The sequence below is a fragment of the Sceloporus undulatus genome, chromosome 2 (assembly GCF_019175285.1).
Source record: "Sceloporus undulatus isolate JIND9_A2432 ecotype Alabama chromosome 2, SceUnd_v1.1, whole genome shotgun sequence".
NCBI classification, from domain to species: domain Eukaryota; kingdom Metazoa; phylum Chordata; class Lepidosauria; order Squamata; family Phrynosomatidae; genus Sceloporus; species Sceloporus undulatus.
In genome coordinates, this window is record NC_056523.1 from 7,739,212 (window position 1) to 7,755,313 (window position 16,102).

Consider the following 16,102-nt stretch of genomic DNA (forward strand, 5'->3'; position numbering starts at 1 on the left):
AGACAGGGCAGGATGCCAACGGACAGGTGCTCTGTCCAATGCCAGAGGCATATAATCACTAACACACACACGCGCGCGCACACTCAGGGACATCGCATTCACATCACACAACCCAAATGGTCCTCACAGTAAAACAACGACCCTGAGAGGTAGGCTTGGGGCACTCTGCCCAAGCTCAGGAATTCAGAAATTTCAAATGTCATCCTCAGGCAAGACACAAGAAGTCCACAACATCAAGCCATGATACCATGATCAAGTATTAAATAAAATAATAAAAAATAAAATTTTATTTCTATACCGCCCTTCTATATAACAGGGCGGTGTACAACATTATAAACATCAACAGAAAAGCAATCATTACAATTACATTAAAATTTACAACTACATTTAAAACAATCTACATTAAACAATCTAGCCAGCTTGCCACTGCTGACATAGTGAGGGGGGGGGGGAGAAACTAATTGGGACCTGTGTCAGGGAATGCTGATTTGAACAGAAAAGTTCTTAAGCCCCTTTTTAAACTGGGCCAGGGAGGTGGCCGAGCGGAGTCAATGGGCAGAGAATTCCAGAGGGGCGGGGCCGAGATGGTGAAAGCTCTCCTAGACGTGGAGGCTAACCTGGCCCCTGGAACCCTCAATAACTGCTGCCCAGATGTTCTGAGAGTGCGGGGCGGATTGTATGGGGAGAGGCGGTCCTCAAGGTTATCCTGGGCCACAAGCCATTTAGGGCTTTATAGGTAATAGCCACAAGCCACTTGTATTGCGCCCGGAAGCGAATAGGCAGCCAGTGCAGATCTTTAAGCACTGGTGTTTATGTGGCTGGCTCTGGGTATGCCAGTAACCAGCCTGGGCTGCCATATTCTGCACTAGTTGTAGCTTCCGGGTATGGTACAAGGGCTGCCCCATGTAGAGCGCATTTGCAGAAGTCCAAACAAGAGGTTACCAGAGCGTGTTACTACCGTTCAAGGTGCCCCCGGTCCAGGAAGGGGCGCAGCTGGCGAATCAGCCGGAAGCTGATAACAGGTGCTCCTGACCATCACATCCACTGAGATGTAAGGTGGAGGGATGAATCAAGGAGCACCCCCAGACTGCGTACCGAGTCCTTCACGGGAAGCGTGATCCCGTTCAGGACAGGGGAACCACCGCCATCCCCACCCGGAGATACCTATCACGAGCACCTCCGTTTTCTCTGGATTCAGACTGAGTCGTTTTCCCTCATCCAGCCCATTACCGACTCCAGGCAGGCCTTTGTGTGCCTTAAAACTTATGTCTTACTTGAAATCAAAGCAATTGGGATTAAGCCAGCCAAGACCCTCACCCTGCCTCTTTCCAGCACTTTTGCCCCTGGAGCCTGAGAATGCCTGGGGGGGGGCAATCACATGTCCTCTCCTGCTTGGCGGAACTATTCCTCCAAACAGTTGGGGTTGGTTGGGCTTGCTCCATCCTGGCTCTCAGAGGGAGTCATTAGGGAGAGAGAGAGAGAGAGAGAGAGAGTTTTTTTCTCCAGCCCTCTTGGCTGAAAACGTTACACTCCAAAGGGTTGGTTGCTATGCAGCAGTCGGAATGAATGGGCCAAAGCGCGGAAAAGGCACTGAATTAGAGCAAGGCGCGAAAATCACACGAAAAGCTCTAAAAAGCCCCGTTTCGCATGAAAGTCGGAAATTGGCAACACTGGTGTGACTTTGACCTCAGCCCAGGAGCCCTGAGAGTTGTTGACACCAATAAACCAATAATACAGGAGGCAGTGGCAGCAGCAGACCACTGCCTAGAAACGATTGGAGGACAGCCTTTTTATTGTAATTACTGCATTATAAAAACAGAAATAGATACTTTTGCAAGAAAGTTAATGTAACCATGCAAGACTGTTGTATGTTTGTTTTTAGAGTATTGTGAGTATGTATGTTTATGTTTTATATGTTTTTTTAATCAATAAACGTTAGTAAAAAAATAAATAAAACAGAAATGATCATCTGTAAGGGGGGCTTACCAAGAGATGCTATGATCCAATAGGTCTCCTCCATGATCTGCACATGCAGGGCTCTCTGATCAGGATTCAGAAGAGCCCACTCCTCTGGGGAGAAATGGACAGCCACGTCCTCAAAGGTGATTTGGTCCTAGGGGAAAAAGAAAACATTTGCAGCTCCCAGTTCACATAAATACTATCAAGGAAAAAAGTGCACGAAGCCTTTAGGGCTGAAACTTTCCTGTTGGCCATCTGACAGGTTCATTAGCAGAGACACCATGGTTCTGATTACCACCTGCTGGGAAAGGAACTGGGGGAGGTCTATGGCTTCCCTGCCTAGACTGCAGGATTCCTAGAGGCTTCTGGTGAGCCACTGTGAGAACCAGGACGCTGGACTAGATGGACCTTTGGTCTGTTCAATAGAATCTTTGTTTTGCCAGAGGTAATCAAAAGGCGAGAGATTTATTTGGGCAGTGAAAGAAAGGGAAGATTTCCCCATTCCCCTTTCTTCTGTAGTCAAGAAAAAATTCAGAGAAGCAATTTAACTCAGTTTTATTTCCTTTGCTAGACAGAAGTACTGTTGTGAGACTTACAATGCAGGCTTCTATGGTGGTCTAACTGAAGAATGGAGAATTTTACATCCAGAGGATGAAGATAATCTTTTTATATAATAAAAAGATGATGATGATGATGATGATGATGATGATGATGATGATTTTAAATTTCAGCAACTTCAGCAGAAGAATGCAAAATAGATCCTTAGCTCATATGTCTGTTTGGATATACATTTCTGTAAATTTGGATTTTAGTTTGGATTTACATTTCTAAATCTAGTGGCCTTTGGCAGCTTAATGTTTCCCTTTTTTAATGATGAGAGGTTCAAGACTCAAGTATCATCAGATTGGACAGAATACTTTAAAGTGTAGGTACAGTGAGCTCACTTGCCATCAAGTGGGAGGCATGTAAAGCCTAAACAGTATGTCCTTGTTATCCACTGGGGTTTGGTTCCAGGATTCCTTGTGGATAACAAAATCCGTGAATGCTCGAGTCCCATTAAATACAATAGCATACTAAAATGGTGTCCCTTATATAAAATGGAAAATCAAGGTTTGCTATTTGGAATTTATGGATTTGTTAAAGAAGTTGAAATCTCTTGTAACTCAGGGCTGAGACAGACGGCCCAAAACACCAGGTTGGTGATTTTTTGTGGCACTGCAGCAACACTACACCATGTCTCCAACCTGGCATTTTCCCAGTGGCAGGGAAGAAGTGGCAAAAGCCACTGGGGGAAAAGAAGCCTATGCTGTGCTGCCACAGCGCAAAAAAACTGCCATCGTGTGGGCAGCAGGGCAGTTTCATGGTGTGTTCCCAGCATCTTGAGGGTGTGTGTCGTGCATATGCCATGCCCTCAAGCCACTGGGAAGACGCTGTATTTTGCTCATCTGTTTTTCCTCTCTTTGTTAGCTCTACGGCTGATGAATTGCAAAAAGTTAAACATGAACTGAAAAATATTCTTTCACAACAGGCTGAATTTGTGTGGCCTGTTTACAACAAACATATTACAGAAATGGCAAATGCCCTATTAAGATTTTGGCAAATCGCCTTAAGCAACAGCAACAACATAATATTACTTCTGTTATTAAAGAAGAATGCAATAATTTATATACATCTTCTATATGGATATAAACTTACAATTTAAAATTTTTTACACTGATCTTTACAGTTCTGATAATGAAATACACCAGCAAGATACAGAGGCTTTCTCCTCTCATATTGTCCGTTGTGCACCCTCAAAATCATTTCCAACTTTAGGGTCCCCATAAGTTGGAAATGACTTAAGGGCACATAGCAGACAATATGAGAGGGGAAAGCCTCTGTATCTTGCTGATGTATTTAATTATCAGAACTGTGAATCTGTCACAGGGTTTTCTTTGAAAGGTTAGTAAAGAAGGGGTTTGTCTTTTTCTAAGGCTGAAACAGTGTGACTTGCCCACATTCACCAAGTAGGTTTCCATGGCTAAGTGGGGATTTGAACCCTGGTCTCCAGAGTCATAGTCCAATGTTCAAACCACACTTAGGTTTCCATATTTGGATGTATCACATAGGCAACTCCTTGTGGAACCCTTGCATCTTGAGGATATTATCAGCATTCTTTTAAATATGAAAAATGGTTAAGCACCAGATCCTAAAAGGTTTTCGATTGCATGGTATAAAACTTCAAGCTTACCTGCTCCAAAGCTGCTTCAATTTTATAATTATATTTTAGAATCTAGTTTCCACCCTTCATCGTTAAACAATATTTCTAAATCTTTGATCCCTAAACCTGACAAAGACAATGCTAGCTGTGCTATTGACCTATACCTTTAATTAATGAGGATATTAAAATATTGACAGCTATGTTGATGAATAGACTGCAAAAAGTCATTTCAACTTTGGTTAAAACTGATCATATCAGGATGATAATATCAAGTTGGTTGTGAACAGGGTAGCCTTACATTCTAACAGAACTGATCCAGCTACCATTGTTTCTTTAGATTCTGGGAAAGTCTTTCATAAAAAAAAATCGACGTTTATTTTCACTGCATTTACTAATTTTCAGCACCCTAAGATGTTACTGAAATTGATTATATATATATTATATTCTGCACCAAGGGCAAGAGTAATGATTAATGGTCTACTTTCACCTTGTTTATACTTTTAACTTTACATTTTAACTTTACATTTTATCAATGGCTTTGTATATGCTGCCTTGGATTTTTAAGATATTATTTATACAGATGACCTTTTGGTGTTTATCTCAAAACCTCCAGAGTTGATCCCACTCTTAATGAAGCTGATTAATAATTTTGATAAAATATCCTGATATTTAATTAACTGGACTAAATTGGAAATAATGTCAGTCAGAAACAAGATAGACCCCAGTACTTCTAGAAAATCAGTTTTGATACTACCCAAATTCTATTACTTACTTGGGTATAATTAGTTTCAGGGATATATCTCAAATGATTAAACTGAATATAACCAAGGTATTAAAAATATTCCACAAGATCTAGACAGATGGGAAGGTTTAAACCTGAGTTTGTGGGACATTAAAATGAATATTACACCTGGAATTGTTTATTATTCATGGAATTGCTTTACAAGTATTTTCAAAAACTTGTTAGAAACATTTGCAGAGACTCTTCTCCCCCCAGAATATTTACAATTACAACAACTATTACAATCTAGACTTGACTGTGCAGCTTTCAGTGCTTCTGAGGCTCCTTAAATTTTAAAAACACCTATTGAAGTTGATCAAGTACCTAAGCCAACTTTATACACGTTTTTATTATCCAGCAGTTTTAACTTCTATATCAAGTATGACTACAAATCTCCAGTTACATCTTATAAAATAAAAACAACTCTTCTGAGTATATTGGACACCAAAAAAATCTTTCTAATAAAGGTTTATCTAAATGACCTATCTACTGGAGGTGTGGTAGAGATGTTAATGCTTCTTTAACTCAGTAGTACCTTTATTCTGGCAGGAAGAAATTGGTACGGGAAAGTTCTTTGGTGTTCAGAGATGCACATACAGTTGGCCCATCAACAGATTCTTTAGTCACAGCTTGAAAATGTTAAAAATAATAATAATAATGAATTCCAAAAGGCAAATCTTGATTTTGCTATTTTATATAAGGGAAACCATTTCACTACACCATTGTATTTAATGGGACTTGAGCATCCATGGATTTTGGTATCCATTGGATGGTCCAAACACCAGCGAATAACAAGGGCCCACTGTAGTAGGGTTGCCATAAGTGAGGACCTCCAAACCGGGACAAATGTAGGGCAACATTTTCAAATGTAGGACACATTTTTATAAAAATGGAAGACGCGCAAAAAATTGAGGTTTTTTTTTTAAATGTTAATATAAATGCATGTTTTTAGGCATGATCAAAATGGAGGACATTTTGGCATTATTCTTAGACAGATGGCAGAAATGTATTTGCCCTCGGGTTCAACTTTACTTCTCAGAAGTGTGTACTTGAGCAAGGGACTGTGGTTTTTCACTGCGCATGAGTTTGTAAAAATCACAGCAGGTTACATTGGCCGTGCCTCAGAGGCTTGTTGATATCAATATCACCATCACCATCATCATCATCATCATCATCATCATCTCACATCACATAATTGTGCAAGAAAGGCAGACTTGTTAGCATTCAAAGCACCATAAATACACCAGAAAATGCACTTTGCATATATTTAATAATAAAAAATTAATAAAATAAAACAAAAACAAGCAATAATAAAATTAATAAAATAAAACAAAAACAAGCAATAATAAAATTAATGATATAAAATAAAAACAAGCAATAATAAAAAATAATAAAATAAAAAATAAAAAGCAATAATAAAAATTAAAAAATAAAATAAAATAAGTATTTTATATTTTTAAATATCATTTTAAAACCTCAAAATACCAAGGCAGGCCTAATGGCCACTGACTCAGCTCTCCTCCTCCTCCTCCTCCTCCTCCTCCTTCTCTGGCCCAATTCTGCCCTGGCCTTCAGGCACCCTTCCTCCAGCTCCTTCCTCCTCCTCCTCCTCCTCTCCCCCCTCCTCCTCCTTTTGATGGCTGGCGCGCGCGCGCGCGCGCGCGCATGCGCAGATGAAACCGGGGTAGGCGCGCGTGGGGGGTAGGAAAGTGAGGCAGGCGCACGCGCGCAGGGGGAGGAAAGTGGGGCAGGCACGCGCGCGCGCTGCCACTGGCCCCTGCTGAGGCCTGGGCGGCGCACAAGCCCTCCCAGTAGGGGCGTGGTGGCGGCGGCGCTTCTGCCACCCGCCGAGGAAGAGGAGGAAGGCGGAGCCGGAGGAGGAGGTGGGTTGGCGCCGCAGTAGCTGCATTAGCAGCAGCAGCAATGGCCGGAGCAGGCCCCCAAACCGGGAACAAGGCACGGGTGGGGGCCCAAACCGGACCGGGACCGGGAGGGGCCCCCCGAAACCGTGAATGGCATGGGGGCCGCCGGGTTATGGTAACCCTACACTGTAGTCATTTAAATTATTTAAGCATGTCTTGCAACATAGCTCATGGAAGTTTTGTGCACTTTTGACCTCTAAAGTACTGATGCTCTAGTACTAGAAATATAAAATATCACCACCTGTGGTTCAATGGATTCAAGATTTAACAACACTGGAACATTTGAAAGAGTGATGTACTGACATAATTTACAACTAATATTCAGACATTTAGTTTGCTTTTATTGAAACTGAGGAGTAATGATTTATCTTATTTATATAGGAAAAGATACCTCAGTATTAGGGGGAACTTCCTGACAGTCAGGGCTGTTTGACAGTGGAACACATTCCCTCAGAGTGTAGTGGAGTCTCCTTCTTTGGAGGTTTTTAAACAGAGGCTGGATGACCATCTGTCAGGTATGCTTTGATTGAGAGTTCCTGCATGGCAGGGGTTGGACTGAATGGCCCTTGTGGTCTTTTCTAACTCTGTGGTTTCATGATTCTATGATTCTATTTCATCTCCTTATTTGATCTTCTTATTTAATATTCCTTATTAAGATCTTGTAGCACCTTTTAGACTAATAGAAAGAAAGAAATTGGTAGCGTGAGACTTGAGTTTACTTTGTCAGATGTATAATATGTAACTGAAAGCATTACAATGGCCCGTTACAAACGGGCCTTTGCAGCGCCCCCGTCACGTGCTAGGGGTTTGCCAAGGACCTAGCGTCCACACCGGCCTCACCTCTAGCATGTGACGGGGGTGTAATAATGGTGGCGCCCTATACACACGGGCGCCGTCATTTTTACGTGCCGGACGCATAGCGTCCGCAAGTCGCGCCCCGGATATGATGCCGTGAGTGCGCGAGTAGTGCCTCGCGGTGTCCCATCCAGGGAGCAAGAAGAAGCGCCATTTTGGCGCTTCTTCTTCGCTGTGTCCGGGAACCGCGCGGTTTGGCTGTTGCTGTTCCTGGATGCAGCAACCGGCAGCGGTAGCAGAGTGCTACTTTTCATCGGTTTGTAACCCGCCAATATAATTATATTTTGCATATATATTTCAAAATATTTTTTTAAAAAACTTTTCTAGACTAGCTTGGTTGAACATACAGGGATTCCAATCTAATTTCTTAAGAGTTAGGTGCTCAAGCCCCTGGGCTAGGGTAGATGAACCTGTCATATCCCATATATTCATATTTTTTAAAGATCTGCTTTTTTCTATTAAGATTATGAAGAAATATATGGATTTCTCTCATTTTTTAAAACCCAAAGCAAACTGAAACAGAATTCTCAGCTAGTGCTACCAGGGATGTGAGCCCAGAACTTGGGACATCCAGGCTGCTCCAGTCCTCTTCTCCCAGGAATCCTTCTCCTTACCTGAACAGGTTTCACTGCTTTGCAAAGAGGAAGAAGCAACTGAGTATTTGTGGATGGCATCATTCCAGACTCTGCAAGAGACCAAGGTGGGGGGAAGCTGGTTACACAGGATTGTTTCAGAGGCTACAATTACCATTCTAACAGGAAACATATGGGGAACACAGATCGTAAAATCTATAAGGCATCTTGGCCAAATACTTGGGGGACTGGACTGTGGCTTGGGACAGTCCAGTACTAGCTACCACTGGGCCACTGATTTGCATTGATTGATATTTTCAGTGCTTTTGGTGAATAGAAACATTTTGGAACCAAATTCACATCTACATGCACATCTTAGGCCCAATGACCTTACATGCAGACCTTCATGTCCACAATCTCAAATAAAATTATGGATGTGCCACACCAGAAAAAAAAAGCCCAATTGCTCCCAGAAGGAAACTTACACAGGTGTAAAATGTAAATACTGTATAATTATTCCAGAGAGAGCTCCCTCTTACCCTGCAAGGCTGCAACCCAATCTTCCTCCTGCCTCAGTTCCCTCCATTGAGGACACTGGGTGGTATCTGATGTAGACTCCTCAGACACAGAGAACTCAGACTGAACTTTTCCCTGAAAGGGAAGGGAGAATGTGGAGAATCATTAGAAAATAAGTTTAAATTATTATTTTTTAATTATACATCTATGCACAAGCAGGAGAAGAAAAAGACTGGCACCTGTAGCAAGCTTTATTTCTAGACGTGAGAGCAGAGAAATTCTGGGGATGGGTGGGAACATGTTTCTCCTTGAACCCATGGGGGAAGAGGGGGAACCACACACTGCCACTTTAAAATCACCACACTGCTACATTTGGTTGCACAGTAGTGACAGCAAGAAAATCTGGAAAGTTGTTTGAAAACACGGGACACAGAGAGACTGGACAGTGTATTAAATGTTCATAGTCTTAAGAAGCCTTGGAGAAGAAGAGTCCACTTTGAAACATGGCCCATGTTCTCCACACTATTCACCTTCTAAGCTACTGTGGGGGCATCAAATTTCAGTAGAAGAGCAATAGAATTGGCAGTGGCTTTGGGGGTGGCAGCAGTAGGGGCAGAGGAGGTGAAAAAAAGGACAGAGGATTTAGGTCCTGATTATCACCCACATCAGGTCCCATCTTGGGAGAAAGGAAGGCTATATATTAAATCCATCCATCCATTTCAGCTTTACAGAAACTGAGAGGAAATGCTCTAACCTGTTCTTCCCATTTCTTGTCCTCAGCCTGACTCAGAAGGAAACCTTCTGCCAGGGCCACTGCCTGGGAAGAGGTCTCTGCCCTACATTCCCTGACCCAGCTCTCCATCTCTGGGGGCAAGATGCTCAGGAACTGTTCCAGGATCACCAGGTCCAGGATCTGATGTTTGGTCTGTTCCTTTGGCTTCAGCCACTGGCGGCAGAGTTCATGGAGGTGTCTGCAAGCTTCCCGAGGTCCCTCACTCTCTTGATAGGAAAACTGCCTGAAGCGCTGATACTCTGTTTCGGAACTCGTCACATCCTCACTCACAAACTTCTGCACGGTTCCCTCACAGGATCCCCCACTGCTCTCCGCACTGATGCCAACAGAGTCTCCTCCTGCTTCAGGTCCAATTGAGTCAGATATGTCCATCTTTGAACTGATGTCCAATGAAGCAGCCAAGGTGGCACAATTAATCCTGTGCCCTCTTCTGTCTCAGAGCAAAGAACCCCTGAATAGACTCTGCTTGAAAATTCTGCAAAACAAATACATTGTTAGCAATTATTGTACTACATTGACCAGAAAATTCATGGAAGATTCCAACTAGGTTTCCTCTCTAAGGCAGGTGAATGAGCAAAAGAAACCAGAGAGCTGGGGAGGCTTTTTCATCTAAGAACCATCACTGAGGAGGGAACAAGGTTTTTTTGTGCTGCTCCAGAGAACAGGACCCGGAACAACAGGAAAAGAGATTCCACCTAAACATTAGGAGGAACTTCCTGACAGTAAGGGCTGTCCGACAGTGGAACACACTCCGAGCCTTTCCACACAGGGATTTTTTGAGCACAGAAGTAGGGTCAGTTCGCATCGGTCGATGCGTATTCACGTTATATCGCATCGTTCATTCACACCCGTGCTCTCCGAATACGCATTGCCGATTCGTATTCGCGTCATATTGCATTGTTGTTTCACACCTGGGCGGCCTTCCAAATCGAGGTTTTGCGAATCGGCCAATGCGCATTCAGGCAAAGTGAGGCAAGTGCAGATTGGATTACCACGCCAGCCTAGGGTTGCCATTCATCAGGACCTCGAAACTGGGACAAATGTAGGACAAAATGTTCAAATGTAGGACACTTTTTTTGTGTCTGCATTTTAAGAGGAGCCTGCCGAGGCTGCCCCTGGGCCTGGGCCCCGCCCTCAGTGGAGGCAGAGCCCAGCAGGAGGGACTCCTCCCCTTCAGGAGGATTTCCCTGGCCTGGCCCCGCCCTCGGAGGGGGAGGAGCCCAAGCATGGAGGACTCCTGCCCTTCAGGGAGGCTTTCCTCCTGCCTGGCCCCGCCCTCGGAGGGGCGGAGCCCCCCCCCCCAAGCGGGGAGCGGACTCCTGCCCTTCAGGGGGTTTTCCCTCTGGGCCTGGCCTGCCATGCCCTCAGAGGGGAGAGCCCAAGCGAGAGGGGACTCCTCCCTTTCAGGGAGGTTTCTTTCCCTCTGGGCCTGGGCCCACCCTCAGTGGGGCGGAGCCCAGCGTGAGAGAGACTATCCTCCCTCAGGGAGGCTTTCCCTGGCAGGCTGGGCCAAGTCGGAAGGTGAAAGCCTTCCTCAGCTTGCATACGTGGTACCTCGGGTTACGAAATTAATTCGTTTCCGCGGCGAATTTCGTAACCCGAAAAACCTTCGTAAGCCGAATTGCCATAGCGCCTAATGGAACAATAGCTCTCTGCTGCCCTCCGCGTGGCGGAAAATCAGCGGCCGAGGTTTTTTCGTAACCCGAAAAACCTTCGTAAGCCGAAACAATAAATCCCTATGGGATTTTTTCGTACCCGAAAAATTCGTAACCTGGGTAATTCGTATCCCTGGGGTACCACTGTATCTCACCTGGGAGGCAGGGCAATCCCGGGGTCGGGGCCAAATCGGGCCGTGACCGTGCAGCCCCACCCCAAACTGGGAAAGTCCCGCCCCCAGGCGTGGATATGGCAAGCCTACACATGTGTATTGACCGATTCGCATCGGCAGCCTTGCGCATGCTCTGTGAGGCTCTGAAAGGTCGCAACATTTTAACTTCCGGGGTGAAGATGAGGTCACTGTTTAGCGGTAATATCGCGAGAGATTGCTGCCTTTAGCCACTTACGAAAGGGTATCACCATCTGTATATATAGTGTGTGTGGTGTGTGTGTGTGGTGTGTTGTGTATATATATGCACACACATAAATACATACAGTGGTACCTCGGGTTACGAAATTAATTCGTTCCGCGGCTAATTTCGTAACCCGAAAAACCTTCGTAAGCCGAATGGCCATAGGCGCTAATGGAAAAATAGCGCTCTCTGCTGCCCTCGTGGCGGAAAAATAGCGCCGAGGTTTTTTCGTAACCCGAAAAAACCTCGTAAGCCGAAACAATAAATCCCTATGGGATTTTTTCGTAACCCGAAAACATGCGTAACTGGGTAATTCGTACCCGGGTACCATGTACTACATACTTATATATATACCTACATATTTATATATACACATAGTGTGTACAGCCAAACGTGAGATGCCTTTTTATGTGAACACACACATTTGTCTGTATGAGTGTTCATATAGTATATATATATATATATATAAATTAACCTTTATTTATTAAAGCGTCTGTAAATTTACACACGCACTGTACATACAATCTTTTTAATTAGATGGTTCCCTGCCCTCAGGCTTACAATCTAAAAAGACACAACACAAAAGGAGAAGGGAGTGGTGGTGGTGGATAAGGGAGGGCTTGTCTTCTTCCAGGCACACACACAGAGATATACACACATATACACATAGTGGTACCAGCCAAAGTGAGATCTTGTTTTAGGTGTACACACACTTTGTCTGTGGAGTGTTAAACACACACACACATGAGAGATATACAACATATACACATAGTAGTCCAGCCAAAGTGAGATGCCTTTTTTATGTGTACACACACATTTGCTCGTGTGAGTGTTAATACACACACACACACACACACACACACACACAGATTACACACATATACACATAGTGGTACTGCCAAATTGTGAAGCCATATTTATATGTGTGTGTGTGTATACATATACATTAACAATATACACACCATATCATATACATACATATAGATATATATTAATATCATATATATATATTATACACACACACAAACTGTGGGGAGCAGCCGAAAGTGTAATGCCATGTATTGGCTACACAGACATCTGTGTGTGGTGTGTGTGGATATACCCAAATGCACACATACATGAACCCCTACACACAAAACACCACATACACATTTGCACATGTGAGATAAAGAGACCATGTCAGGAAACTTTTCAGCATATTACGAATACACACACACACACACACACACACACTATGTGGCATAGCAATATGACCTATATGTACACATATATATGTCACACATACACACATGTTGACATGTATACAACGAGGAGAGTTAGCAGTATATGCCTGCATCTGCTTGCGTCTTTCCATGTATAAAAAAATTTCATTGATACAGACCAAGACTAATGCTTGACACATCTATCTATGATATGTATTTATATATCATATCTATCTATCTATCTATCTATTAAAAATAATGCATATATATATATATATATATCAGATATTTGTATACACATACATGTATGTACGCGTGTGCACATTTGAATATGCAAGGGGGCCTATATGGATATGTGTGTTGTGCCTGTGCATGCATATGTTTACATGTAGACAGATACATAGATACACAATGCAGGCGCTGGAGTTGTAACGGGACAATACTAATGTGGATAAAAAACGTGGAATGCTTATCCCCCCCCCCCCACACAAGGTTTCTGCTTTATCTCGGTCAGTGGAATAGGGCTCCCGCACCCGGCGGTTGTCCTGAAAGGGGAAAGGGCCAACAGAAGGAGAAGGGGGAAATTCCAGCGCAGCATCATGGGAGATTTGTAACCCGGTGGTCTTCAGACGACGCAGCGATGGGATGGAACACACCAGCCCAATCCCTCAGAGCGTAGTGGAGTCTCCTTCCTCAAACCCCTATGCCACACTGGCCTTAATCTTCTATTACTCATTCCAAATGTCTGTGTAAGAAGCACAAGCTTAGTAGCTGCTTCTAGCCAAGGAACCACCTCAACCAGAATCTAGAGATGGCTGTTGGACTCTCACATCCATCCTCCCCTCAGGGACCCTTTCAGGCTCTTGTCTTGCCCCCAACTTAAGAAAACAGATTCAATTGCCAGCCTAGTTGAAATCAGTGGGAAGAACTGAGGAGTAGATTTAGGCAATGTGTGTGTGAGAGAGAGAGGTATGTTGCCATATTAAGGAAAATGCTATCCAGTGCCTAGTCCTCAAGGGAGTTAAAGTGCTTTGGGCCCCTGGGGCAGAAAATCCACTTCCTGCCCCTGTTTCCCCTCCCTGGCATGAAAAAAAGAGAAAGACCCAAGGCAGGAAACCTTGGGGTGGGAGGAGATGCCCTCAGCCCCATCTACAGCTGAAGAGGGCGACCCTCCCCCACCTTCTAAGGTGCCCCAGATCAGATTCAGCTGTAGATGGGGTTGAGGGCATCTCCTCCCATCCCAGGGAGTCCTTCTTCCCCCTCAAAGGACCCCCCTTCAGAGCCCCCCCTTCCCTGCAGTCCAGCCCTGTCTCCCCTTCAAAGCCTCCCCAAGGGTAGATTACAGGTTCAATTGCCATTCCAGTCAGCATCTGTGGGAGGGAAGGAGAAGTAAGCAATGGGGACTATTTCATAGAATCATAGAGCTGAAAAGACCCCAAGGGCCATCCAGTCCAACCCCATCCTGCCATGCAGGAAGACACTATCAAAGCATGACAGATGGCCCTCCAGTCTCTGCTTAAAGACCTCCAAGGAACAAGGCTCCACGACTCTCCATGTTGCCACTTACAAAAAACGCCTCCCTCCAAGTGCCAAGATGGACAAATCCTCTGAGCTCCTGAAGCAGAAATCCCCCCCACCTCTTAGAATCATAGAATTGTAGAGTTGGAAGAGACTCCAAGGGCCATCCAGTCCAACCCCATTCTGCCATGCAGCAAATCACAATTAAAGCACTCCCTTTGACAGATGGCCATCCAGCCTCTGCTTAAAGACCTCCAAGGAAAGAGACTCCACCACTCATGCCAGGGAGTTTGTTCCACTGTCAAACAGTCCTTACTGTCAGGAAGTTCCTCCTAATGTTGAGCTGGAATCTCTTTTCCTGGAGCTTGCATCCATTGTCCCGGGTCCTGGTCTCTGGAGCAGCAGAAAACAAGCTTGCTCCCTCCTCAATATGACATCCCTTCTTCAGATATTTAAACAGGGCTATCATATCACCTCTTAACCTTCTCTACTCCAGGCTAAACATCCCCAGCTCCCTAAGTCTCTCCTCATAGGGAATGGTTTCCAGACCCTTCACCATTTTAGTTGCCCTTCTTTGGACATGATCCAGCTTCTCAACATCCTGAATTGTGTTGCCCAGAACTGGACACAGTATTTCAGGTGAGGCCTGACCAGAGCAGAACAGAGTGGCACTATTACTTCCCTTGACCTAGAGACCATTCTTCTATTCCTTTCCCTGGCATTAAAGGAAAGGGGAAGAGGATCCAAGGCAGGAACCGACCAGTCCCCTCCTCAGCTACCTGGGGTGGGGATGGGGGCATGATATCCCCCCTTGGAGCCCTCTTGGTTCCTCTAAAGACCCCCAAGCTCCTAGTCTTCCCTTCCCTGCACTTCTGACCTCCCCTGTCTGGATGTTCCATGTCAGTCTCAGCCAAAGGAGACCCCTGGACCCTACTCTGGGAGGGAGAGGAACAACCCCACTGGGGAGGAATCCATGGGGCTCTTCCAAGGGGACCAGCCAAAGGGTTCAGCCCCATGGAAGAGGTTTAATCGGAGACCTACCTGACGCTAGGAGGAGAGATCCCCTGCAGAAGATGCAACTGGAATAATAAGAGGGCGGGAAAAGGCAGGAAAAAATGGGGACCAGACTGGGGAGAAAGAGGGGTGAAAGGCTTGTCTGCTCTGGAGGGCTGGGCTCCTCCTCTCCCATCTTCCCTTCCCCTCTAGGAACCCAACTCTGTTCCCTTAACCCTTCCTTGCACCACTGAGATGAAGGGTTACCTGTTACAGTACTCTGTGTATTGTTCTGTTGCTGAATGGCAAAGGTGTCTCTGTACTTAATGATCCCTTGTCTGCTGGGAAACCCCCTCATTTGTTTGCATTCGCATTTGCTGGTTCTTGAGTTTGCTGTTTTTCAGGACTGGTAGCCAAACTTTGTTCGTTTCCAGGGTTTCTTCTTTCCCGTTGAAGTTGCCCAGGCGTCTGTAGATTAGGAGGAACAATTGGAGGAAATTCCCTCGGAGAGTGGTGGAGTCTCCCTCCCTGGAAGTCTTGAAACAGAGTCTGGATGGCCATCTGTCAGGGATGCTTTGATTGAGAGTTCCTGCATGGCAGAAGAGGGCTGGACTGGTTGGCCCTTGGGGTCTCTTCCAACTCCATGATTCTATTTCTTCAGCTTTTAATGAACTCCTGCCCCATAGAATACTTCTCCCTCTCCTATGGATGCAGTTTAAAGC

General features: G+C 44.8%; 1 protein-coding gene across 1 annotated transcript in view; it reads right to left on the reverse strand.

Moving 5' to 3' along the window:
- The window catches only part of LOC121921951 (zinc finger protein OZF-like), a 43,148-nt gene extending 27,579 nt beyond the window's left edge, over positions 1–15,569 (reverse strand). The window contains exons 1-5 of the mRNA XM_042450730.1: positions 15,429–15,569; positions 9,560–10,073; positions 8,829–8,940; positions 8,332–8,402; positions 1,987–2,113 (exon numbers count right to left, since the gene is read on the reverse strand). Coding sequence (XP_042306664.1) covers positions 1,987–2,113; positions 8,332–8,402; positions 8,829–8,940; positions 9,560–9,970 — 721 coding nt within the window. The 5' untranslated portion in view covers positions 9,971–10,073; positions 15,429–15,569. The remainder of the gene's footprint in view (positions 1–1,986; positions 2,114–8,331; positions 8,403–8,828; positions 8,941–9,559; positions 10,074–15,428) is intronic.
- Between the last annotated feature and the right edge of the window lie 533 nt (positions 15,570–16,102).